Source organism: Panthera tigris, chromosome A1, assembly GCF_018350195.1.
Source record: "Panthera tigris isolate Pti1 chromosome A1, P.tigris_Pti1_mat1.1, whole genome shotgun sequence".
NCBI lineage: Eukaryota > Metazoa > Chordata > Mammalia > Carnivora > Felidae > Panthera > Panthera tigris.
The window spans coordinates 1,034,646-1,061,629 of record NC_056660.1 but is presented as its reverse complement, the minus strand read 5'-3'; the positions used below and the strand labels follow the sequence as shown (position 1 = coordinate 1,061,629).

At 37.9% G+C, this 26,984-nt stretch overlaps 1 protein-coding gene and 1 long non-coding RNA gene across 3 annotated transcripts in view; one reads left to right on the top strand and one right to left on the bottom strand.

Annotated features, from left to right (window-relative positions):
- Positions 1–2,156: 2,156 nt before the first annotated feature.
- Positions 2,157–9,685, top strand: LOC122232754. The gene is made up of 3 exons (XR_006210231.1): positions 2,157–2,440; positions 4,814–4,990; positions 8,149–9,685. It is a non-coding gene; the product is annotated as an uncharacterized LOC122232754 (long non-coding RNA).
- A 6,386-nt stretch (positions 9,686–16,071) lies between these two features.
- Positions 16,072–26,984, bottom strand: part of ZMYM2 (zinc finger MYM-type containing 2) — a 103,805-nt gene continuing 92,892 nt past the window's right edge. For both annotated transcript variants that reach the window (XM_042959365.1, XM_042959737.1), the window contains 4 exons: positions 19,852–19,966; positions 18,755–19,006; positions 18,372–18,492; positions 16,072–16,940 (listed from right to left, as the gene is read on the bottom strand). In XM_042959365.1, coding sequence (XP_042815299.1) covers positions 16,748–16,940; positions 18,372–18,492; positions 18,755–19,006; positions 19,852–19,966 — 681 coding nt within the window. In that variant the 3' untranslated portion in view covers positions 16,072–16,747. The remainder of the gene's footprint in view (positions 16,941–18,371; positions 18,493–18,754; positions 19,007–19,851; positions 19,967–26,984) is intronic.

Below are 26,984 nucleotides of genomic sequence, written 5' to 3'. Positions count from 1 at the left end.
GTATACCCGGCTGGGCTCAGGTGACAACAGATAACACTTAAATATAGATCCTTTTCCTTCAGGTTCAGAAAAAATGGACATAGTTTTACTCTTGCTTTTCTTTCTTTCTTTTTTAATGTTTATTTGGGGGGGGGGGGACAGGGGCAGAGAGACAGAGCGTGAGCAGGGGAGGGGCAGAGAGAGAGGGAGACCCAGAATCCGAAGCCGGCTCCAGGCCCTGAGTTGTCAGCACAGAGCCCAACCTGGGGCTTGAACCCACGAACCGTGAGATCATGACCCGAGCCGAGGTCGGACGCTTCACCGACTGAGCCCCCCAGACGCCCCTACTCTTGCTTTTCATCTGAAGAATTTTGTAAGCCTGGTCAACTTCCAATAATTAATAATAATAATTGCTCTTACCAACTACTTACCATGTGCCGGACATCGAGGCCCGCCGCACGGCCCACCCTCGCCACTAGAACTGGAGACAAGGTAGGCCAGGAGGCCTCTTGTTGGGATGCCAGTCCAGTAAAGGGCACTAAAACATGACCAGAAATGTAACTGTTACCGGAAACTGCATTTGGTGCTTGGTGAGTGTCAGGCCAAGCGACACAACCAGGCCAAAGAATAGGAAAAGGAAGGGTTTTACTTTAAGCAACAAGTAAAGGAAAGCACCAGGGATCTTTCCCAAAGCAGTGTCTCCTCCAACAATAAAACAGGGGAAGTTTTAGGCTAAGGGGCATGCATATTCACGGAGGGGGCAGTGCAGGGGTGGGGGGGAGGCATTCAGCATGGAAGTCATCCCAAGGTGAGAGAATACAGGTCAAAGTCAGGAGGGCCAGCAAGGGTCAATGTCAACAAGTCTCTGGCTCCAGTCGCTGCATTATCTGAGGGCTCACAGGGGTTTCGATCTTGCAGAGATAACTCAAGGATGTGCCTCAGGTCAGTCTCCACTTTTGAATCAGCACTGGGAGTTTTACCACCGATTTCTTGTCCCCGAGGTGGTTAGGGTTTCTCCTGGCCCGATAGGGGCTATTTATTCTTACGTTCTTTCACAAGACGCCCGGGGCCTAACATGCCTTTTTCTTGTATCGCCAAAAAGCTAAGTCTGTCTTTTTTTTCGGGGGGGGGGGGGAACCCCTAACTCTCTCTCTCTGCTTACACGACCACACGGAGAATCGGTGTTTGCAGACCGCCTCTCAGCAAGAGCGGCAAGGGTGGTGGGAGGATGGGCTTCGGTCGGCCATTTGATCGGCTTGAGGCGACCCCCCAAGGACAGACGCAAACCACAACAGATGGCCCCCAGACGGCCTCCTCTGGAGGGCGCCTCCGGGCGACCCCTGGTCCGCCGAGTGCGGTGTGTAAATCGGAGGCCCGAGCGGACTCCCGGGGGACCTTTAGCGAGAGGCCGAGTCCTCCCTCCTGGCCTCCTTTTTACCCACCAGCACTCCCAGGGCAGCGTCTCCAGTAACTCCTGTTTGAAGAATGTTCTTTTCAGGGGGTGCCAGCCAGAGCGGGACGCCACCCGGCGCTGCTCGCCTGACTCCTGCGCCGGCCCCGTGTCCGGGGCCAGCGCCACGGCCCTGCCGGCGTCCCCACCCCCCCCCCCCCCCCCCCCCACCCCCCCCACCCCCGCCTCCCGCCGGCGGCCGGGAGAGGCAGCCCTCCGTCCGCCTCTTCGTCGACTGCGGCCGCCGCCGGAGGTCGGAGCGCGAGGCCGGCCCGGGGCCGGGGCTCCCTTCCCCCCCCCCCACTCCCTTCCCCCCCCCCCCTCCCCGGGCGCCCACGCCCTCCGGCACCCGTGTGAGCCCTCCTCGCCCCGCTTGGCTCAGGCCCCGCCGCCGCGTTTAATGTCCCCGGTGACCCTGCGGCTCCGTTTCGAACGCTGCCGGCGACAGACTCGGCGGTGCCCCCGACGGCCTTCCGCCGCGGCCGTGAGCCCGGGGGTCGGCGTTTCACAGCCCGCGTTCAAGTGAACGGGGCGGCTCGGACGTGCCGGGCAGGGATCGGCCGACCCGCGGCCGTGGCAGACTCGGAGCAGAGCGGAGCACGGGCGCGCCGGGCGGTCCCAGGCCCGACGCGCCCACGAGGCCACTTCTCCCTGGTTCCCGCGGCCGCACGACAAACTCGCCTCCACCGCGGAAGACCCGGCTCCGGCCGCCGCGCTTTCCCTGGCCTTCGCTCACGTTGTGTCTCGTTTCTTCTCCCTGTCCGTCCCGTTAGATTATGAGGAACACTTTGAGGGAATACCATTCGTCTTTGTTGACCCAGTGCCTGGCAGGCCCGAAACCGTCGTAGGTCTTTCAATCGTCCTTGAAGGAGGTGGAAACGCCCGTTCGGCCAGTCGTGGAAGGCGTGGCGAACGCGGCTCTTTGACATGCACGTTTTTCTCAGGAGCGAGGGAACGACTGAGGCCGAAGAAACCGGGTGGTGGCCATTTCACGTGGGAGATAGAGACAAGGTAGATAACTTTGCATGCTGAATGATTAAATACGATTCCCCAAATACCTCATTCTCAAACCAACGTGCAATTATTTCCTCAGGGGTGTTAATATTCCAAGCCATCGGCTATGAATTAATGTTCTACCTCTTCAAGACATGTTCCCATATCTTGAACGTACCAATTTTATGAAATTGGAACTTTCTTGATATGATAAAATAGACAGCATGACGTTTACCATTTTAACCATTTTTAAATGTGCGGTTCGGTGGTATTGAGTCCATTCGCATGATGTGCAACCGTCGTCACTGTCCACTTTGAGAACTTCTTCACCTTTCCAAGCTGAAACTCTGTACCCATTAAACAATAATCCCCTGCCCTCCTCTCCCCCCGTCCCCTGGCAACCCCCGTTCCACTTTCTGTCTCTACGAATTTGCCTATTCTAGGTACTTCATATAAGTGGAATCACACGACGTTTGCCCTTCTGTGTCGGGTTTGTTCCACCATAACGTTTTCAAGGCTCGTCCATGTTACAGCGCGTGTCAGTATTTTGCTTTTCCTTTTGAGGTTGAATGATACTCCTTCGTATCCGTAGATTACATTTTTTTTTATCCATTCATCCGTTGACAGACAATTGGAGAGTTTCCACCTTTTGGCTATTGTGAATAAATTTAAAATGTTTAAGTAACACGTTTAAATAATTTAAAAATGGAGCAGTACTAAAAGCCGTATAATGAAAACTAGCAGTCTCCCGTCTGCCATCCTGTTGCTCTCCAAAGGGAATAACTTTCATGTCGTTAAGCTCCATTTCCTGGTCGTTTCAGCCATATTTCTAAATGCACTTGTAGTGTATCTTTTTGTTTTTAACTTTTTAAAAAAATTTTTTAACGTTTATTTATTTTTGAGACAGAGAGAGACAGAGCATGAACAGGGGAGGGGCAGAGAGAGAGGGAGACACGGAATCCGAAACAGGCTCCGGGCTCTGAGCCGTCAGCCCAGAGCCCGACGTGGGGCTCGAACTCAGGGACCGCGAGGTCGTGACCTGAGCCGAAGTCGGACGCTTAACTGACGGAGCCACCCAGGCGCCCCCGTTTTTAACTTTTTAATGTAATCTGCTGACCGCCACCCCTCCATCATAGAAAAGCTGACTCTCCTTCCTACTGCACACACCCTTCTTATAACTATAGCTATCTCCCCTCTACCGTTGTGCCAATACAACGACATCACACATTTTGATAAAATACGTTGATAGTGCTATATGCGCCAGTCGGGGTCCAGCCGGGAGACAGAAACCATTCCAGTAATACGAACAGAGAAACTTTAACAGGAAGAATGATTAACTAGCAACTAGGGAAATACCTGAGATACAGAGAACCCCAAAGAATACAGAAACATCAGGTGTACAGAGAAACTAATATTTCCAGGATGGAAGGGGAGTGCCCACGGAAGGGCCCGCTCAGAAAAGCCCTCTCCCCAGGGTGGACGGGGTGTGGTTGTGGCAGAGAAGTGTGATGAGGTGCTGAGGCTGGGCTAATGCCCAGGAACCCACCGCCGAGGTGCCGGTGAATCTCACTGGGAAGCTTCCTACTGAGAATCTGTTGGGCAGCCTTACCATGAACACGAGGAAACCAAATCCGGAAACCCAAGAGAGGCCCCTTCCTCTTTCAGTGTCCACCAGTGCCTCTTACTGACGAGGTTTGACATTGTGACATCAGCAAAAGAAATCACAGAGTCCAGCTCCAATATCACAAAGGAGGGCAAAGACGGGTGGGTATAGAGCTGAGATGTAATATAATGACAAACAGCACACCATGTTTCTGAGACATAGGTAATCGGAAACCCCCTTCACCACGCTTCATTGCCTCCCATCTGGTTGGTCTCCTATTTCCTGGATCCATATCTTCCCTCTTTCTCCATTTATAATCTCATTTGAGTAGAAGTGTCACTTCTTGACAGCTACCTAAGAGGTAAACTTTCTGAGAACATGCATCCTGAAAATGTCCTTACAGTACCTGGTAGTTTGGCTAGTTACAGAATTCTAAACTCACTTTCCCTCAGAATTTTAAAGGCATCGCACCATTATTTTCTAACTTCCAGCACTGCTGTTAAAAATCCTGATGACATTCTGATTCCTGATCTTTTGTACGTGATCCCTTTTTTGGATTGTTTTTCTTCCTCTGCGGAAGCGTTAGAGGATCCTTTTTTCCTATATAGATTTTTGAAATTTCACAATGATGTGTCTTGGTCTGAGTCATTTTAAATTAATCTCTCTGGGCATTCTGTGCCTTTTCAATATGGGTAATCCTGTTCTCTAATTCTGGGAACTTTTCCCATATTATATCTCTGCCATTTTCCACACCTGCACTTTCTCTGTTCTCTTTCTGAAACATCTAGTTGTTTGATGTCGGACCCCCTGGTTTGAACCTCTGGGGGAAGCTGCCCACTGACAATCTGTTGCACTCTGAGCACTGAAAACAAGAAAACCAAAGCCTGAAATCCAGAAGCCCCTTCCTCTTGCAATGTCCTCCAGCGCCCTCTACTGACAAGGCTCGACATTGTTACGTGGGCAAAGTGAGTGTTCATGGGGTTCAGCTCCAATAGCATTTAGAGATGAGAGGCAATATATTTTCCTTTCTCACACTTTCCCTTTTTTCATTTTTTTTCTTGGCTTTATGAAATTTTTCTCAACCTTGTTATCCAGTTTTCCTACTGAATATTTTATTTCTGCTATTGTAAATTTTTTAGTCTTTTTTGAGTGTTCTAATTTTTTTTAAGGTTTTTGTTTTTGCTTTTTCTTCCACCTTCTTCATTTTGATCTCCATATTTCGTTGAAGCTTTCCTCAAATGTTTAGTCCATCTTTCTCAAAAATGTAAAAGCACCTGAGAGGAAGCTCTGTGGGTGTGGGTAAGTTTCCCGACTTTTGGAGTTCAGTATATGTTCACTATAGATTGTGATGTCAGCGACTGTAGGTATCTGTCTTTTGTCTTGGGATGGTTGTTTCCCAAGAGGAATCCTCAGATCTTCTGCCAGATAGGCTAGAAGCCTGGTCTCAAGCATCCTGGGCACCAAAGGCCAGGACTCTCGCTTTCAATCCTGTTTCCAGAAAAGCCTTTCACTCCTGCCTCAGTTATGCCTGGTTTGAGTCCCAGGTCTTTCAGTCTCACCCTCCACTAAACCCCCAGACTTCTACAGGCGTAGGGAAAGGCTGCATAGATTGAGGAGAGGATTTTGCAAAGGGCTAAATGACTTCTTTTGTAGACTTTATTTTAAATTATTGTCATTTCTACACCCAACATGGGGCTCGAACTCATGACCCCCATAGATAAAGAGTTGCATGCTCTTCTGACTGGGCCACCAGGCGTCCCTGTTTTGTAGACTTTTAAACAATCTCCTGTATCCTATCTTCAGAGTAACTGGTGTCTCCAGTTCCTGAGACTTTTGCAGGTTCCGGGCATAAATCACTAGCATTTTGTTAGCTTATCTTTTTGCAGACATACATGTTTCACTTTCTAGAAACTGTAGTGTAGTGAATAAGCACACAGTCTCCAGAGCCATCATTGCTTACTGGAACCCTGGTTTCATCACCAGCTGGTGAGCTTGGACAAGTTATTTAGGCTCTTTGTACCTCAGTTTCTCCATCCGTAAAGTGGGGATAATACAACTACCGTATAATAGCTTATATCAAGGGTTAACACACTACAATCCTCAAACCAAATCTGGCCCACAGCCCGTTTCTGTTTGTTTTTTTAATGTGAACTAAGAACGGTTTTACATATTTAAAGGGTTGCAAAAACAAAAACAAAAACAAAAACAAAAAACCTGAACTCACAGAACATGTGACAAAACCTTAAGAGGACCACAGAGCCTAAAATAACCTATTTGGCCTTTTACAGAAAAAGTTTTCTGTCCCCTGGCTTATAGCGTAGTTGTATTAACTGAATTAATACAGCTGAAGCATAATTTAAAATAAAATCATTCATTCATTTATTCCCAAGGTAGTTTTCAGCATGTCAGTGGCATTTAAAGCCATTGAGACCACACAAGAATCCCAAAGGATTAAGTTAGACAAAAGAGGCCCAAGACCTGACCTCTGGGCACCCCAACTTTAAAGAAATCAGAGGATAAGGAGGATAGCAAAAAAACACTGAGAAGAGGAGCTCTATGAAATAGGAGAAAAATCATAATGTAGAACACTGGAAACTAAGTTTTAAAAAGCATTTCAAAAAGGAGGAAGTGGTCTACAGTTTCAAATGCTTCTGATACGTAAGTAATACGATGAATTAGAATTGCCCGTTGGATTTCACCACAGAGGTCATGGGTGACATTAGTGAGCACAATTAGTGGAATGATGAGACAAAAACCTTCTTAAGAGGAAACAGAAGAGAAATTAAAGACCATGAGAATATAAAACGATTTTGAGGAATTCTTTTAAAAAGAGGGGTGGAGAAATGAGGTAGAAAAGTAGTTAAGAGGTTTTAAAGATGAGATCCACAAGAGATAGTATGCTAATAGAAACAATCCATATGCACTTGGTGGGTAAAGGTGATGGTGGGATCAGTGGAAGTCTCTTGACTGCTTTAACATTGCATTAATTATTTTTGTTGAATTAGGAATCAAGGTAAACGACTTAAGCAGGGGTTGGCGAACTACAGACTAGCAGGCCAAGTCTTACCCACAGCCTGTTTTTGCATGGCACACTAGCCCAACACTAGTTGGGAAATTAATTTTAAAGTATTTTGTGACACATGAAAACCACATGAAATTAAGATTTCAGTGTCCACAAATAAAGCTTTATTGGAATATAGTCACGCTTTTCATCGACATATTGTTATGGCTGCTTCTGCAATACTAGGGCAGTTGGACTGCAAGAGTACTATGTGGTGCTTTCCTAGGTTCAGGCTGCTACTCAGTGACTTAGTTATAAGAAAACAGTGTCTCAAGTGCCACGTGTATTGCCTCACACCAATATTTAATTTTGGGGTTTTTTTACCAGTACAAACCCATCATGTCAAAACGTTTTTTGAATGTCACACTCCTAAAGCACAGTGGAGTGTGCATTAATTTATCAAATTAGAAAGCATTGCCTTTTTATGCAATGATACTATGGCTGTGCTAAAAGAATGCAACAGCCACAGACATGACCAGACGGGGCATTCATCACAGTATTTTCAACTCAGAGGAAAGCAATGGTCAGAAAAATAAGAAAACTTAATATGGGATTCCAGCAGAATTTCCTCACAGAAAAGAAAACATTCACAAACTGCAACCAAAATAAGTTTCCAAGTGGTTCATTTGTTAGCCAAGCAAACCATTTACCAATGGCAAATTAAATCCTGTCTGATTGCAGCAATGTATCCAGATAAAATAAGCTTAGTCTTTTAAGTCATTTAAAAATTTAAAAACAAGGTAAATGATTTCAAGTGGCTTTTCTTAGCCCTTGAGGAGTCAAAAGATTTTTTTTTTTAAACCAGTATTGCTTAGTTGTCTTTTCAAGCAGTCAATGCCAAGTTTGAAATGACTGAAGAATTAGCCTCTATGAACAGTATGTAGGTAACTACAGGCAAGAATATTTTCAAAGAAGTTGGGAAAACCCTAATTTAGTAAAACCTGAAAAAGATGGATGCAATAGTGGCAAAAAAAAAAAAATGTATATGGAGTATAAACACTTAGTTGAGATGTAAATGTTTAAAGCCCATGGTTGGTTGTTCACGGTATTGTTCTCCAGCAGGTACTTCAGTTGAATCTGTCATGTGTTAATGAACCTGTCCTATCAAGGGTGAACTTCATTCATCCTCATGGACTCAACCATCATCCATCAGAACTGTGAATACGTCAGATAAGAAGCTGAATATCCTGAATATCCTGACAGCAGTCTGATGGCTTATCAATAAGGTGGTATTGTGGGGTTTTGAGTTCAGGGCCTTTCCATTGAGGAGAACCATACTCAACCACTAATATTGAACACTGAATAACTTTGGAAATTAGTTTTTGTTAGACTTGATAATGGGTCCTTAATAAATTCAACCTCGTATTACAAGGCGAAACAGTGCTTTTATAAAAAACACATTGCTGTAATTTCCAACAACTAATGTTGCTTGAACCATCCAGCTGCTTACACTTCTCATGCCGTTGAAGTTAACAGCAGCACGTTCACTCCCACACATATTTATAGCAGGTGCATCTTCCAAGCGCAAACTACAGCTCCAGCAGTGTATTTCAAAGATCAATGCAAGTGTAAAGGAAAATTCCAGATTTAAAAATTCATTTAACTGTGCAACTGACGATATTCCATCTAAGTTTCGATTAGAAGTGATTCATCTGCAACATGACATGCTAAAAGGCCACCATCAAGAATCTTAATTGTATAAATGCCTCCATGTGATGAAGATGCTTGGTCAAAATCATAGAGTCGTGGACTCATCAGTATTTGGCAGTACTTATGTTTGAAAAGATAGTTTCAAAGCTGAAATGCACAAAATCTAACAGATGAGCATTTGCAATCAACTTTGATAGCAAACTTTGAATTCCAATTAAGCAAAATACTGCCCCCAAAAGCATTCCACCCTTCTCAATAGATCTAGATTAGAAAAAGTTGTACTCTAAATTACTAGATTTTGAATTTCGTCAATAAATTTGTGGAAACGTATTCTCTCTACATAATAGTATCTACATAATAACCTCCATGTTGCCCAAAATATAGATTCTCTGGCCTTTTACAGAGTTTGTCAGCTTTTAAGGATGGGGGATGGGAGATTTGAGAAGAGGGAAAGGTATGAAATAGTAACCTAGGAGAGTGAGACAAGGAATGGACTAGAACAGTGCTGGTGATGGTTGTGTCTCTCTCTCAGGTATGCCAACCTGCAGACCTGCAGGTGAGGGCAGGCGAAGGGCAGTGTCGTAGGTGCGGCAATTACTAGCCTTGCGTGGTCTACCCATTTAGCCATCTGGTTTCTATCTTCCAAAATGTTGCTGTATCCTCACCTATCACTTTTGTCTTGGCATACGCTTACTAAACGCTTGTTCTATCACTGAAAAGCAGTTCATGGATGACTGGTGTAGACTGAGAGGATTACCCACTTTCATGTCTGTAACAGTAAACAGACAGCAAAAGGTTAAGGAGCACATATGAGCTTTCCCACATAAAATCCTCAATTTGGATCACAGCCCCAGCACTGTTTTTGTGGCCCTAAGCACTTAACTGATCTGTGAATTGGAGAGAATACAAACAAACCTCATGGGTTATCACACAAAAAGCACACCAATAACTATTGATTTTATTCCCACTCTTCCAAAAAAAAAAAAAAAAAAAGCCCCAAATTTATAGAAAACAGGCAGAGAAATAGGTCTATCTCAGTCCACATTAGTTTACTTATTTCAAAATGAGAAGCATGTGTCTCCATAGCTCACAATTCTCTGGAGCTCAATGTGGATAAAATTAAGTGCCATTTGAAAACAAAACGGGAGGCTCGGACATCAATACATCCTTCCGTAAATGTGGAGTTTCCCTTGCTGAGTTTCCTAGAGGGCTTTCAAACTTTGACTGAAAAGCATTAAGAAATAGATTTTATATTTGTCACCCGATACCCAAATATACAACAAGTTTCATGAGGAAAATACCTTTATTGTGTTCTATTCCACTCAATTCTGTTTTAAAAAATGCTTGTGGGCAATTTTTTTTGACTGTAGGCCTTCGGGTTTTTAACCCAGGAATTAAAGATGCTCTGTGGGGCACCTGGGGGGGCTCGGTCAGTTAAGCAAGCCTCTGACTCCGGCTCAGGTCATGATCTCGCGGTTCATGAGTCTGAGCCCTGCATCAGGCTCTCTGCTGTCAGCACGCGGTCCGCTTCAGATCCCCTGTCCCCCTCTCTGCCCATCCCCTCCTTCTCTCTCTGAAAAATAAATTTTCAAAAATGCAGCTCTGAGACCCACTGTAAATCTGTTTCAATCTCCAGAGACAGGTCAGAAATCTGCATTTTAACAAACTTCACAGGTGACTTTTAAGTGTCTATATTTTGAACACTACTACAAGTTGAGCCCTACTTCCCAATCCCCTTGGCCCTCATAAATGGAAGGTTATAGAAACTCAAGCAGTACTAGTATACACAGCATAAATTAAAGACACACACGCCCACAGAAACACAAGCAAGTGTTCAAAGGCACAGCAAAAATCAGGTGTGACTTTATGGATCATAGGCCCTGTTTGAATGGTTCCTTTATTTTGTAAGTTAATGAATTTCAAAGTACTTATAATCAATTATTAATTCATTCAACAGACATCTGTTAACACCTAGCTTAAGCTAGCAACTTTAATAGGTGCTTGGGATACAGCAGGGAACAAAAAACTCCCTACCTTCAAGAACTTCCATTCTAGTAAGATATATTCTGCTGCTGCAGCGTGATCATAAAAAACCGAATTGAAAAACACTGATAACCTTTGAGAAACTTCAATGTGGTAGATGTTCACTGCTATTTTTCAACTTGCATCTTCCTCTTCACCCTAAGAGTAGCTGGCACCTCTCCCTTTCCAGAATGGGAAACAGATTGGCGTAATAGGGAAACCTGGAACTGTGGTCAAGAGTTAAAGAGTTGAGCTAAGAGGAGGATATTGATAAGTGACTTGACTATTAGTTTGCTTTCTAATACAAGTGATTGTTCTTAATAAGGCCTGAGACCCTCGCTTATGCTGACATACCATCACACTGTCATTTCTCCCCAGCTAGACTGTCATCAAGAGGAGGGGGTGGGTCTTATATCTTGTTGTATTCTCAGCACCTGGCTTAATGCAACTAAAAAAATAATCACTCAAGTTTTTGTTGAATGAATAAACGACTGGCTCCATCACATGACTGCAGCTATTCATAAAGGTGTATCACCTATGAAGAATAATTATGCTACAAATACAAATGCAAAATGGAAAGTAAAAGTAGTTATTTTTTAAGTTTCAGAATTCAGTAATGGTTCTAGAACTGCCATTTATAGTTATGCTTATTCTAAGCATTCCTTGCATGTTTTCTTTAAATCTAATATGCAAATTTTACAGAAAGCCTTCAGTTACTTCTATCAAAACTAAGCAATAAAACATAACAGATGTTTTATTAAAAGGAAAACACTAGATAGAACATTAGTTTTATTACAGCCCTGCAGTTCTTTCTTAGCAATTTTGAGATCTGAAAAAAAATCTAAAAATCTAGTTTTTCCTGTTTGTGACAAAAACTGACCTGAACCATGTAAAGCTTTCTATAGCCATAGTTTATTCTAGTTACTGTGAATATCTGACCTACTGCTGTAGACACTGATTATGGGGTGCTGCCCCTGGCTCCACTGAGGGTGTTATGTAGTCTACATATTTTTGAAAAGGGGAAATTTCTCAATTCTAAAACTCCCAAAGGTTTCTGATCAAGGGTCATTTTACTCATAGTAGCATTAACAAAGGGGGAGGGAAAAAAAAAAAAAAAAAGGCAATTGAAACTCTGTGCTGTATACTATTGCCATCTGCTGACATCACTTTAGAACTACAAATATGTAATCGAAATGGAAAGGCTTAATTTTGCTTATAGGTTTAAGAATAGTACATCCAAGATTTAGAAAATATTCGAGAGGTTTTATTTCCAAAAGCATTTGCTATGAAAAAAAATCCTTAGTGAAGTTTTAGAAAAATATCCTTAATATATTGCACCTTGTGTGTTCCTTCCATCCATATAACATAACCTACAAGTTGAATTACTCACCTTGATTCAATATGGTTTAACACCTTTTAGAATCCTCTCTAATGCATGATGAAGGCACTCTAAGCTCTTCCTTTGGGTGCTATATTTAACTACTCTTGTAATGAGTTGGCCTGAAAGCCAGAGACGAAGACTGGTGTCATCAAAATAGTCAGCAATTGTGCCACTGGCCATTTTAAACAGAGCTAAAAGCACCATCAAGAACCTTACAGGAATCCAATGTTTTATATAATTACAGGTGGTGGTAATGCTATGAAACCGACTCTAGAACATAAGAGCTTTTTAGGGTTTCTGAGTGTATACAGTGTTCTTTGTTGTAAACGATCATGACTATATTCTATATTCCCTAGGAGTTAAATATACATACAACAATACATCTTGTTCACAACCCATAATTGCAACACTAATGTCTTTTTAATCTTTTACTTTCTCTTCCTCCTTAACTACCATGGTTGGCAATAGTTCTTTGGCACAAAGGAAATATGTAATGAAGACCCACTGTTTAAGTTTTATAACAAAACTTAAGTTTCATTACGCTGAGTTTTCTTCTGAGGAGTTACTTGAATAGGACTTATAAAAATCAGGTATGACACAGCCTGTGTTAAGGCTATTTTAGGAAAGATCTTTCCCCTCCAAGAAAATGTTTCTAAATAAATCATAAGGCTCCAAACATAAATCTGTAAGATCTCCTACTAAGCCTCTTAAGCCATGTATCAACTATGCTTAATTTGAAACTCCAGAATCAGAAATTAAGGCAATACCTTCATTTTACAGATAAAGAAACTGAGGTCCAATCAGAATTAAGTATGCAGCTGAAAGTCTCAGAAAGAGCTGTAATTATTCTTTTTACTGCACTACAATAGAAAATAAAATACGCTCAGTTAGGATTTACACCTGCCTTCCTTCAAAGATACAAAGACCTCCAATTCTAGACCCAACGGTCTGTGGCCCTCTCTTTGGTTCTATTCTTAATTCTTTATTTACAGATTAAATCTTAGCTTCTCTTTGCTTCTTTTTCCTCCAAAGGCCTAAATTCATGACCTTGTTTAACTCAGTAATTAATTAGGACACCATCTGCCCAGATTTTAAGAACGACTTTCTCTTGTCCAGTTCACTATAAGGCAAGGAATCACAGTAACGTATTTGGGGTGTCTAACATGTAGCTTCTGAGAAAAAAAAAAAAAAAAATAGTACAAATTGAAACATCACTTTAAATGCCTCTACTCTCAAACCCAGACCGATGCAGTTAACCTGTTCTGGACATCAACTGCTATATTTATAAGATATTGTTAGTAGTATCATTTTCAAGTATGATAAACCCAGAAACAATAAAAAGTACTTAACACTGGAAAACAGTATTAAAAATGGTCTATTCCTAAAAACATAGTAAAATGGAATAACTGAAATTCAAATAACTTCTCTAAAAATGAGAAAGGGGCTTATTAAGGGGGGAAATCCAAAAGTATTATAATTTAGTTAAAGAAATTTATTCTTTAAAAATATTTTAATGTACACTTTCATGACTATTTTGTTTGAGGGGAACAAGGACATTATCCTACAGTCGGTGGTAACTTAGAACATAAGTGACATATGTAAAACAATACATTTTGGAAATAACTGGCAAAATAAAAGTGTAAATTTTTATAGTGATTTAAGACTGCATGGTATTTAAGATTTCAGACAAAATGAACCCACATTAGAGTAGTACAAACCAAAAATTTGCAATTTTGACTTCTCCATTACTGTAAACCTTCATGCTATGCATAAATGAGTTGATCTCATTTCCAGATTATCCCATAAATGAGTCACCCATTCCATATTGGCCAGGACAAAGGGAAATTCCATCAGAAAAACAGTGACAAAAGTTTGAATGCACAGTACAATATGCATCTTCTTCTTTCCTGTCTCAAGATGTTTAACACACTGGTGACAACTTGTGTAATATTTTTATGGCAAAAAAAAAAAAAAAAAAAGTTGAGCTTCTTGCCTAGAAAAATCTTTTAATGTCTTATATTACCTAATACAGTTTAAAACCTAAAAACTGTGTTAATGAAGATTCAATTTGCATGGGAAACTCACTTTTCTCAATAGGAATAAAAACTTTGATTCATTTTAAATGGCAAAACCTTCAGAACAAAAAAATATAGCATCTCCAATAGACATCTAAAGACAATAAAGTTATATTTACAGGATGCTATAAACAGAAATCACTAAGAAGCAAAAAGAAACTGCTACCATTTCACTGTCCTTTTTCTCAGCAGTCAGCTATGACCACACAAACTAAGGACATCCAGGAACCAATGAAATGTATTCTAGGTGAAATAAGTTTCACAGAACAAACAATTCTTATAAAGTTTTGTTTTTCTTTTCCCCCTGAGAGTCAAGTTAATCCTTGGATTGCATTCAAGACAAAAACAAGAGCTCTAAATCCTCAATCGTGTCAAGATCAAAATTATGTAGACATTTCTGTTTAGAAAAGCTAATGTACAATAAATGAGATGTAAATAGCCAGACAAGGTGCTTAACAGTAGCACTGCGGCAGAAATGTATGGTATTTGGGAGAATAAACATTAAGTGACATTTGGGGAAAACGTTATTGCTCTTGATGGAATATAGCACCACTGTGAAGAATAAAAGATGGCTAGGATTAACCACCTTTTAATCAACAATATGCATTTATAGGAAAAGTGCTTAAAGTACTTCTGGAAAAAGGTTAAGTGTGAGGAAATTTTTATAGTATATATTTTAAATGTTACCCAGTTTTCTTAATTAAATAGACAATGAGCAATCTATTTTAGTAAAGTAATATCAGATTTGCTGTGTGATTATCAAATCAACAAATATAAAATTAAGGGACAGGTATGTTATTCAAACTTATAAAACAAATTAGGACATTATAAAGTAATTTTATGCCAAAACCATTTCTGGTAATTATTGCTTAAAAATACAGTGATTATACTTGTGAATTTTTCTATATCATGATTGAGAAAATTTCTTCTGAATGCTAACATTTATCCTAAGCAAAGGAGAAATACCTAAGGGATGTGTAGACGTTGCCTAATCACTGTGGAAAATAGCCCAAATTCCGCCCCACCCCCCACCCCCCACAACAATTTTAAAAAACTAATGTCACCATGGTGAGTCAGGAATCAGAAACAAAACAATATGATTACATACATGCTCTATGAAGTCAGCCAAATGGTTTCTTTATAATAATTTGCAGCCAGCATTTTGCTCAGTCTGTATCAAGTAGGATTTTAAGTAAACTTCCTTATTCTAAAAGAAAAGGTCTAAACAGATAAATTGCTATGCAGAAGCACAAAGTTTTAAAATGCTTTTATCTTCTATAAGAAGTAATTTTAAAAGCCAAACAATCTAACATCAAATGTGATTTCCTTTGAGATAGACTTTATCCATCAGTTTCTTTCTTTGTTCTTCAATCATCTGAAATATCAGAATTACTACACTGGTAATCTTCATAGTAAAAATGTGATACTCTCTTATTTAAACTTGATCGACCTTCTGTAACAACTATTTTAGGAGCGGCATCTCTAAAAATAATTTTATCCAATGTATCCATCAGTCGTATTTGAAGGCAATATAAAAATCCTAATAAAGTTGGTAAAGTTTTAGAGTACTACTCAGATACTGCAACATGATCTGTATCTTTAAGGGGAAAAAAGAAAAATCAAACTTCTATAAATGAATGGGATTTGGGATACTTATGGTTGGCACAGAAAACAGAATTTTGTACTTTCATTGGACATTTTTACAAAGAAAATGTCTCAATGATCATGTTTTCAACATCATTCTTCATATATATATATATATATATACACACACATATATACATACATATATATATATACACACACATATATATATATATATTATTGACTGGGGTGATGCAGAAAGCCACAAATGAGAAAAGGACACTAAGGTTTTAATAAGGGGAACAAAAAGTTGTTTTCACCAGTATAGATTCACATTACAGTACACCAATATCGACAGCATTCTCTTGTCTATTTTTGGTACAGAAGATGGTATCTCTCTACATAACCTTGTAAGGCTTCAGTAACTAAAACGTAAAACAAACAAACAAAACCCCCAAAAAACAAAACAAAAAACCCAGCCTATTAGTTTACAGTTTATTTTAAAAATTCGGAAAGACACTGCAAGTTCTAAACTTTTAGTAGTGCTACCCATACACAACCATCTGGTAAAGAACCCAGTAAAAGAGCCTCCTTTCAAGGAAGCTTTGCAACAGTAGAGTTGTGCAATATGGATGTTTCTTACTACAAGAAAAAAATTATACATGGCACATTCTCATTCGTATTTTGTAATGTAAAAAGTTACAAACATACCTAATCAAATAAATAATAAAAAAAGAATTTGAATGTATTTGTTAAGTATCCTAAAACCACTACATAGAATAATGGCAACTTTCACTCACAGATTATTTACATGGTAATACCCAGTGTGGGTACACTGCTACAAAACTCAAAACAGAAGGAGTAAACTTGAAATGTTTTCCATAATAAAGATCTAGCAGCATGACTATCTAATGCTGTTTTATCCCGATTGCTTCTGAAACGTTCCTTTTTAGTCTGTGTCTTCGTCCAGTTCATAATTGTCTTTATCATAAATATCTTTTACTAAAAGAACCCGTACAAGCATATTTTCCAAGGTGTTTCGGTCCAGTGAAGTAGATGTGTACCAGACAGGGCTATCTGTAGAACTAGAGCATTCTGGTTGCAAATAAAAAACATCCATTCTCTGATTAAGATTCTGTGGACTTTGGGAGAAAGGAGAAAGTCAATTTCACAGTATATATACAAAATTCCCCACAACTTTCTTTTCTTCTTCCAAGAACAATGCTATTACTACTAACCATATTATGTGGTCAGATCATGTCATTACTTATATTAATTTTTTTTTATCATTAAGATATTTTCAAAGTTAATTTCTGTGATAAAAGATTATTTTCCCACCATTTGAATTCCATTATTTCACTGAATCCAAAACACCATCAAAAGAAATAATATTTTTAATCATTATTTTAATGTTGCCACTAAACAAGTAGAACACTGTCAATTATAATTTTAAGTTGTATCAATTATAACATGCATCCCAGTTTCAGAGATAGTAAAATTTGAAAAGTGTGTCTTAAAATTGATGAAATATAGTAGCCCATAAAATAAAAATACCTAATAGCATTATACAATAGAAATTTAACTTTTAAAATACCAACAATACTGAGATAGGGATTTCCAACTAAGAGTTACCACCACTGGAAGATCTAACACTGTTGCAGCCAAACAGGGCCACCCCAAACCAGTCAAAAATATTACTATTATCTGTAGGTGACATCATTAGTTCTTAAGAACTCATTTGGGGACCTATCTATAATTTATACAACTTGACATAAGGAAATGAACTCTTCGTTCATACTAAGCCTTCAAAAATTAAAGAGTACATATATATAAAGCAATGGACAAGCATAAAATAGTTTATGATCTCTAAACATCTCAATGGTTTAACATTTTCTAAAATGCCTGTTGGTATTAGATTGAGGGAACAAAGTGGTGGTATAGTTGAAAAGTATAGTACTTTCAGAACACTATGTAAGACCTTCTTAAAGGAACATTTTCTCTTACATGTAAAGATTTCATTTTCATCTCCATCTCTCTCTTCTACCTTTGAACATACCTTTTCACCAGTGGGTGGGCAAACTATAGCCCATCACTTGTCTGTCTCAGGTTTTAGAACACAATAAAACTGTATACTACAAATACTATAAAAATACTATAGGACCATTTATTTTTAATAGTATATGGCTGGTTTCTGGCTATAACAACAGAATGGATTAACTTCAATAGAGACTCTATAGCCTAAAAAGCCTAAAATATTTACTATCTGACCCTTTACAAAAAAAAAGTTTGTGTCCTATGCTTTATATAATTATTGGAATTGCTGTAATTTAAAAGATGACAATAACAGTAATAACTTCACTAAACAACAATTTCTTAACATATGCTTGAACCTTAAAGTATGAAGTATAAGCTAGGTATTTTACAATAATGAGACTTACAAACATTAGATGTGAGTGAGAAGTGAGAGAAAAATCTAAGAAAGATCAGTGAAAAAAGTCACCTCTTGGTAGTGTTAAATTCAAGGAAACTAACTTATACTACCATTTAAAAAGTTAAATATCATTAACACTTACCTTTTAGACAAGTAGCATTCAAACATTTTCACAGGACATCTAGAAGGATTGGCTGTATTTTCAATTTGTTCAAATACTGGCTCATCATCTTCATGTTTTCTTTTCCCAGTAGTAATTTTATCTTAAAAAATAAAAATTACATGAACTTCCTGAGACTAATCTTGAAGAAAGAATAGTACTATTCACTCCTTGTATCTGTTATACCAAATATGTGGCTTTTTCAAACAAAATGAACTAAGATGTCTTAAGAAGATATAGGTTGTCTTACTTTATGAAAATGGCAGTCCTTAGAGTCTTAACAAGTGACCCAGGTGGTCTTTACTAAGGCAAAGTTTGGCCATCCCTGCCACAGACAATACAAAAATAAAAATATGTTACATTACCTTCATTATCTGTTCCACATAAGGAAGACACTTGGTATCGAAGACATGCTTTGTTTTCCATTGTTAAAGGATTTTTTTTCCAGTGCCTAAACACAGTGCCAAAGGAAAGTCTTAAGTGTTGTTCCACTGTTTTCAGACCAAAATACTTAGTGTTAAAGTAGAACAGGGTATTCAGAAGAGCTACTGGAGAGTGTGATCCCAGTTGTTTTATCCTCCAGAGATAATCTTCTTCGACTCGAGAAAATATTGACCCTTAAACAGAAATATTTTTTAAAAATTACAACAAATAAAATAATGATCATTTAACCATCTAAAAAAAAAATAAAGTTAATTCAAGAACAAACCTATTTCAATCCTCCATTCACATCAGGTCAAAACACTTTCAGAATTACCTATGCAGCTCTATGACAAAAGAAGCTAGGGAATACACAAGACTATGGAGCTAGCATCTCTGGAATAAGAGACTAGATGTTTGCTTCTGGTCTTCTATAGGACAAGCATACAACGGTCAGAAAGGAATTTAAATCTGCATGATTGCTGGGGAGAAAAAATAGGCGATTTCCATTCACAAACACATTTTCTTCACACATCTAAAACAGATTTCTTAGAGAAATTTGTATCACAATATCCACAGCAGGGCTTAAGAATACACACCCAGTTTCTTACTCCAGAGAAAGCAGGTCACATTTATTACAAAGTTCTTTATAAACACTAGTTATCAACTACATTCATTTCTAATTCAACAAAAGATGAACAGATGAGTTCATGAATAAGTACTCTGAAAAATACACTAATTTAAATTATTTCCTAATTATTTTTAACATACTTTCTGTAAAAATAAAAATCCCAGTAGCAAGTCAGCAACACTTTTATTTAAGAGAGGATTACCTCAAGAACCAGAATACTCATAGGAGACAGATACAATAGTACAGAAGTTACATTAAAAACTCTCAATCCTGAAAAATTTTACATATATATATACGTATATATATATATACACATATATATATACGTATATATATATACACATATATATATACGTGTGTGTGTGTATATATATATATATATATATGAGAGAGACAGCAAGCGAGCATTACCATCCGGAAGTATACTTGGTTGCCAACTTCGAAGTATTTTATTCAATTCTTGCTCAAATGTCTGGTATCCTGGATCAATGAATATGTTGTCTTTTCGATTACTACCACACAAGTACTACAATAAAAAAAAAAGTTTCTTGAAGGAAAACCAGCTTATTATAAAGAGTGAATATATACTTATACAATATGTCTTAAGAAAGAAAGCTTATATCTAAAAAAAAAAAAAAAAAAAAAAAAAAACACCAAAAATCAAAAACCAAAAAACCAGGCACACTAACATAATACAACAGGAGAGATTACTGGCTTTATCTATATACCTAGAAATCATAAAGAATCAAAGTTGCCAATTACTCTTTGGCTTAAAAAACTCAAAGCTGAAATACAAACCCAAGAATCCAGAATGTAAGAACTAGCAGAAATCTTCAGTCTGTCAGATAAAAACAGAATATCTGGTTCCAATGTTCATTATATAGAACATGGAGAAAACAAAATTAGATTTTCAAGTAAGAGTAATTAAATTATAAATTATTAAAGAAAAATTCTGAATTGGATGAAATGTTATTCTGCAGTGGTCTGAGGGTCTCTTCTAGCACTCAGTTGTTAAGGAATGCTTTTTTACTTACTGCTTCTCTCTAACTCCTATGAGTCAGTACAAACTTGACTCTAATAACTTACTATGACAAATCTTAACCATGAGAGTTGTTAAGGAATGATTTAAAAACTAAAGTTTGCAAAGTCCATCTCCAGTGGAATCTGGAATAAAATAATGTAAAAGTTAAATGTATGGCAACAACACAACAAAGGGGCAGGCGATGGGAAACTGACACTGTTATAAGGTTCATACGTGATACATAAAGTGGTACAATAATATTTGAGGGTAGATAATGAACTGAAGACCCGTATTATAAATCCTAGGGCAACCACAACAAAACTATTTAAGAGGCAAAAAATAAACCAACAGTAGAGACAAAATAGAATCACAGAAAAATAACTAATTCAAAAGAAAGCAGAGAAAAAAAAAAAACAATAATGAACAGATAAAACAAATACAAAACAACCAATGGCAGATTCTCATCCAATGGCAGCCGTGATTATACTAAGTATAAAAGATCTAAACCAGGGTGGCAAATGAGAGCCAAAGCTGGTTCAGTGCCTATTTTTGTCAGTAAAGTTTCCTTGAAACACAGACACAAGTGACATCTGCATATTGCCAAAGTCTGTTTTCATACTGCAATGGCAGAGCTGAATGGGTGCATGATATATCAGTGTGGCCTGCAAAGACAAATAAAACATTTACTATCTGGTTCTTTATATAAAGGGGAAAAAAAGGTTTGTTGGTCTAAACATACCAAGACAAAGATTGGTCAATTGGACTTAAAAAAAAAAAAAAAAAAAAAAAAAAAAAAGCCAGGCCCAACAATATGCTGCTTAACAAGAAACCTACTTTTTTTAAGTTTTATTTTCTTTAAAATCATCTCTGTACCCAGCACGGGGTTCGAACTTACAACCCCAAGATCAAGAGTTGCATGCTCTTGCAACTTAGCCAGGTGCTCAAGACACCTAACTTTAAATATGCAGACACAGATAAATGAAAAGTAAAAGAATGAAAAAAAACCACCATATAATAATCAAATATCAGACTAGCGTATCATCATCTGAACTGATCATTATAATGTTAGTCCTGCTAGTCAGAAGGGAGACAGCATAATTTCAAAATGGCAGAACAAAAATTCGTAACTGATACCTTGCGAATAGGATGACAAAGCAAGTGCCTGGCAATCAATGAACTGACAGTGTCAGATCCCTTCCCTACTGATGAGTCAGTCAGAGGGCAGAAATTCTATAAAAATATCTGCAAATTCTCAGTGTTATGACTGTAGCATTAATTGGTTAAAATACAATATCACAATTCAATCTGTTTAATGGGACTATAGTTTTTTAATGTAAAGTTGATGCCCATTATACAAAACAACTGCAGAAGTGAAATCCTCATGTTCAGAACAGCAATTTTTCTCTTTTGTTCTTACCATTTAAAGCAGCAATCATAATGAGAGAAATGATCCTGAAGTAATTTTCAGCTATAAGTCAAGCAATAAGGGGGAAATAACTTTTTTTTTAATGTTTATTCATTTTTGAGAGAGTGCGAATGGGGGAGGGGCAGAGAGAGAGGGGGAGACAGAATCCAAAGCAGGCTCCAGGCTCTGAGCTGTCAGCACAGAGCCCGAAACGGGGCTTTCAATTCACAGAGAGATCATGACCTGAGCTAAAGTCGGACGCTTAACCGAGCCACCCAGGCGCCCCAAGGGGGAAATAATTTCTATGTACATTCAGAACCTAACAACAAGCCAAAAACTACCATGCTTCCAACTCCACTTTACTCCAAGTAGCTCCTAAAAGATGTGCTTTTTTTGGCAATCCCCGATAAATCAAAAGATCTGCTGCTGTTATTGTTACAGAAGGAATGACGATAAACTTTATTAGTCATTGTTGTAGTATTCAAAGCAATACTTTATTATGGTATAGCTGTTATTTTCCATTAAGGCAGTCCCAATTTACAAACACCCAATCTACACAACTTATGAACACCTAATCTGCCCCATCACCAAAGCGCAGTAACTTTTGCTTTTCAGAAGCAAAGGAGAAGCCATCAACACCTTCTAGGAAGTAACCCTGGAAAAAACACGGTGATGGGTCAGGCTTGTCTAAAGAGTATCAATCTTTTTTTCTTTTTTTTTTTAAGTTAATTTATTTGGGGGGGGGGGGGGGAGGGAGAGAGAGAATCCCAAGCAGGCTCCTCACTGCCAGCGCGGAGCCTGACACATGGCTTGATCTCATGAACCATGAGATCATGACCTGAGCCGAAATCAAGAGTCAGACACTTAACCAACTGAGCCACCCAAGTGCCCCAAGAGTAGCAACCTTAATAAAAATTTTTACTAAAAAATAATTACTAAATAATTACAGAATTATTTAAATTAATAAGTATTCTCTTTCCAAAATATAAATTCCTTTATAAGGGTTCTGGTTTCTCATTGCATTTAGAATGCTTTGGAACAATATTTGAGAGAACTAGAGATCCAGAGATAATTTTGGAACCACTGCACAGAGTATCATTAAACAACAAAATATAGTGTGATCTACACATATAATTTTAAATTTTCTAAAACTTCTAAAATATTTTTAGAAGTTATAGTTAAATATTTTATTTAACCCAATATATCTAAAACATTACTTTAAACATACAATATAAAACTTAATCAGATATTTTACATTTCTATTTATTATGTATTTTTTTAGGTTTATTTATTTATTTTGAGACAGAGACAGTGTGAGTGGGAGAAGGGCAGAGAGAGAAGGAGACAGAGAATCCCAAATAGGCTCCGCACCATCAGCACAGAGGAGCTCAACGTGGGGCTCAAACCCATGAAACCGTGAGATCATGACCTGAGCCAAAACCAGGAGTCAGATGCTTAACTTACTGAGCCACCCAGGCGCCCCTTCTTAGAAATCTTTTTTTTTTTTTTAATTTTTAAAGTTTATTTATTTATTTTGACAGAGACAGAGATAATGCAAGTGGGGAGGGGCAGAAAGAGAAGGAGACAGAATACGTTTTACATTTTTAAAATATAAATTCTTTGAAATCTTATGTGTATTTTACACGTAGAGCACTTATTTCAGATGAGCTAAGTTTCAAGGGCTCTGTTCTCTTTTGGATTAAAAATGCAAAGCAGCACATTGGTAAGTATCTATCTACTTAAGCAGAAATTCTGGCACTGGTATTTGAGAAGTAGAATATAAGTCTACTAACATAGTTGAAAATCATGTTTTAGAAAATGTTCAGTCAGTAACATGTTTGTTTAGACATGAATTGTCACTAATATAGTATATATGTAATGACAATGTTTTTAGAAAACTAGCTAAGCAAAAACCTATTATATGTAACAATATGCATAACAATTTATAAATAGTATGTTGAGAATATAAGACACTCATCATTTAAGGGTTATTAGATATATTTAAGAGATTCTACTTATAGGTGTCTAAAATTGATGGTCTTATAAAATGCTACTTGCATAAAGCTTCATTAAAAACAATGTAAACACAACCCACCATTAATTTAGCTACAAATCAGCAGCTCTGCACAATAATTTGTGCTTCAGTAATATTACTGCAACCCTTAGCTGCCTACCTCCAAAGGAAAATAAAAAAAAAATCAAGTGTGATCTTTAAAAAACACTTAAAACTTTTTCCTGTTTCAACCTGGATAAAAGATGTCTAAACATTTTAACAATAAATACAGGCCTTTTGCTGCATGACTGTTACCTACTTCATACCCCACCTGCACCCAAAGCTCTCTACACTTCATATTCTACATTCCAGCCATGCCAAGCAGTTCCTGGAAAACTGTGCCCTGTATATATTTTTCTCTGTTCTTGAAATGCCAATGTTCTTCCCTCATCCCTCCTGCCTAGAATTTCTATATTTACTTCAAAGTTCAATTTAAAGATCTTCCCCACTATTACATCCTTATAGAACCAATTAGTCCCACCTCTGTGCCACTGACATACCATACCATGAGAACAACACTGTTTAAATATTATTTTTGTATGTGTTCCAAATCCTTGGGCAGAACATATTACAGCTTTTAAGTCAGACTGCTTACTAGATTCAAAATATATGAGCTATATAAACTCAGGTGAGCTACTTAATTTTCCTTCATCATTAAAAAATGGTGAGAAGAACAGTAAGGTTGTTGAGAGGATTAAATGACATGTCAAGCAGTTAGTACAGTGCATGGAAATCAGTAAATAGTAAAAAAAAAAAAAAAAAAAAAGTAATCTCTAATATCTACTCCAATGTTCAGTATTCAGCATACAATAAACAGTTAACTAGTGTCTCCTGAAGAAACCAATGAAAGAAGGTTAGCAAAACTCTGAATGCATTACACCACTGCTGTGAAAAATAAGGCAAATTCTTAAGGCCCTTCTGAATCAAAGATTAAATACATTTTAAAATGTTATGCATATTTTAATAGAATTTTAAAAAGTTCTATATAATAGAACTCAAATTAACAAGCTCAAATTAATAAGTGAATTTACTCTAGTTTTTAATATAGTAAATGGAGTTCTAACTCTTCTTGAATAAAGCATTTTTCAAGATAAGAAATTTTGGAAAAATTTTTGGAAAATGAGAATAACTATCTAGAATAAACAAAGAATTCTCACAAATGGAAAGAGATAAACAACCCAACAAAGCAAAACTTCACAGAAAAGCTAACTCAAATGGCCAACTAAAAAGATCCTCAGCACTTTTGGGAAGCAATATCGTGATAGCTTTTACAATATAAAGTATGTTTGGGGCACCTGGGTGGCTAGTCGTCAGACTTTGGCTCAGGTCCCGATCTCACAGTTTCGTGAGTTCGAGTCCTGTGTCACGCTCCGCACTTAACAGCACAGAGCCTGCTTGAGATTCTCCTCTTCTCTCTCTCTGCCCCTCCCCCGCTTGCATGTGCACATTCTAAGTAAATAAACTTAAAAAATAAAATAAAACAAAACATATGCTTTTTTTATGGTCTAATAATACCCTTTCAGAAATCTAATCTCATAGAAATAAGATCTTTAAGATCTTTAGGATTGGGGCACCTGGGTGGCTCGTCGGTTAAGCATCAGACTTTGGCTCAGGTCATGATCTCACAGTTTGTGGGTTCGAGCCCCGCATCGGGCTCTGTGCTGATGGCTCAGAGCCTGGAGCCTGCTTCAGATTCTCTGTCTCCCTCTCTCTCTGCCCCTCCCCCACTCACACTCTGTCTCTCGCTCTCAAAAATAAAACATAAAAAAAAAAAAATTTTTTTTTTTTTTTTGAAAAAGATCTTTAGGATCATTATGTAAGATCTGGGGAAGGAGGGGAAAGAAGGTGTACACTGTTTATCTATAATAGCAAAATTTTATGAAGCAAAGGGAATGCTCATCATTGTTGAAATGACTAAATTAAATGTAGTATGAAATACACACAGTTAAGTCCGTTCCAGTTGACTTAGAGGGACTGTCACAATGTGCTGAGAAACAGAAGGAAAGAAACTATAGTACAAAAGAGTTTAATATGGCTCCATGTTCTTAGCTGACAAACTATTATATCTTTTGCCATGTTCATAAAAAAATACAGAGAAGCATACACATTTAGCTAACCATGATGAAGTGGGGAAGGTTCAGGAAAACGGTATCCACAGTTCCACTGACAATGCATTTGGTGTGCAGGGCGTGTGTTCACATGTGTAAGGTAAGAGTGGATGAGAGGAAAGAATGATCATGATTGTAGGAGTTCACATAATTTTCTTTTTTAACAATAACTGTTATCCTTATACAATCAGGGGGGAATATCAGCTATTCTGTTTGTGAGCTAGAAAAAAAATGCTGTGCACCCCTTTCACACAGTACTAATTAAACATCGGCTACCTATTTACTACCTACATTCACAACACCCGGTCCTCACAACTAAAGATGTTATTCCTTCAATAAACAAATATAAAAAAAGTCCTACTTCTTTGACATTATTTTACTCCCAGATGCAAACAAAATCAATAAATGCAACAGAAAAATATGCACTCTTCCAAAAATAGCTTCTATTTCTGTACACATCCTTGAAGTAACATTAAACAGCAATGATTTCTGTAAAGTATATTTTAGATAGCTTATCTTTACACTGAGGTTTAAGATTATTTTTAAAGCTGCTTATAAATACCATACAGCCTTTTACAAAATTAAATCAAGTCTGTGAAAATATGTCCAATGATGAGAATAGTAAAAAAAACTTCTTTCAATTATGGTATAAAAACAAAAAAAAGAAAAGAAAAATTTACCATCTTAACCATTCTAAAGTGTATAGTTCAGCAGCAAAAAAAAAATTTCTGAGGAAACAAATGTAAAGACCCTGTTTAAAAAGGGAGGAAATTCAGACATATGCTACGATATGGATAAGCTTTGAAGATATTATGCTTAGTGCAAAAAGCCAGTCACAAAAAGAGTAATATTGTATGATTTCACTTATACAAGATACCGTAAGTAGTCAAACTTATGGAGACAGAAAACAGAATGATGGCTGCCAAGGGCGGAGTGAGGAGAGAATGAGTTACTGTT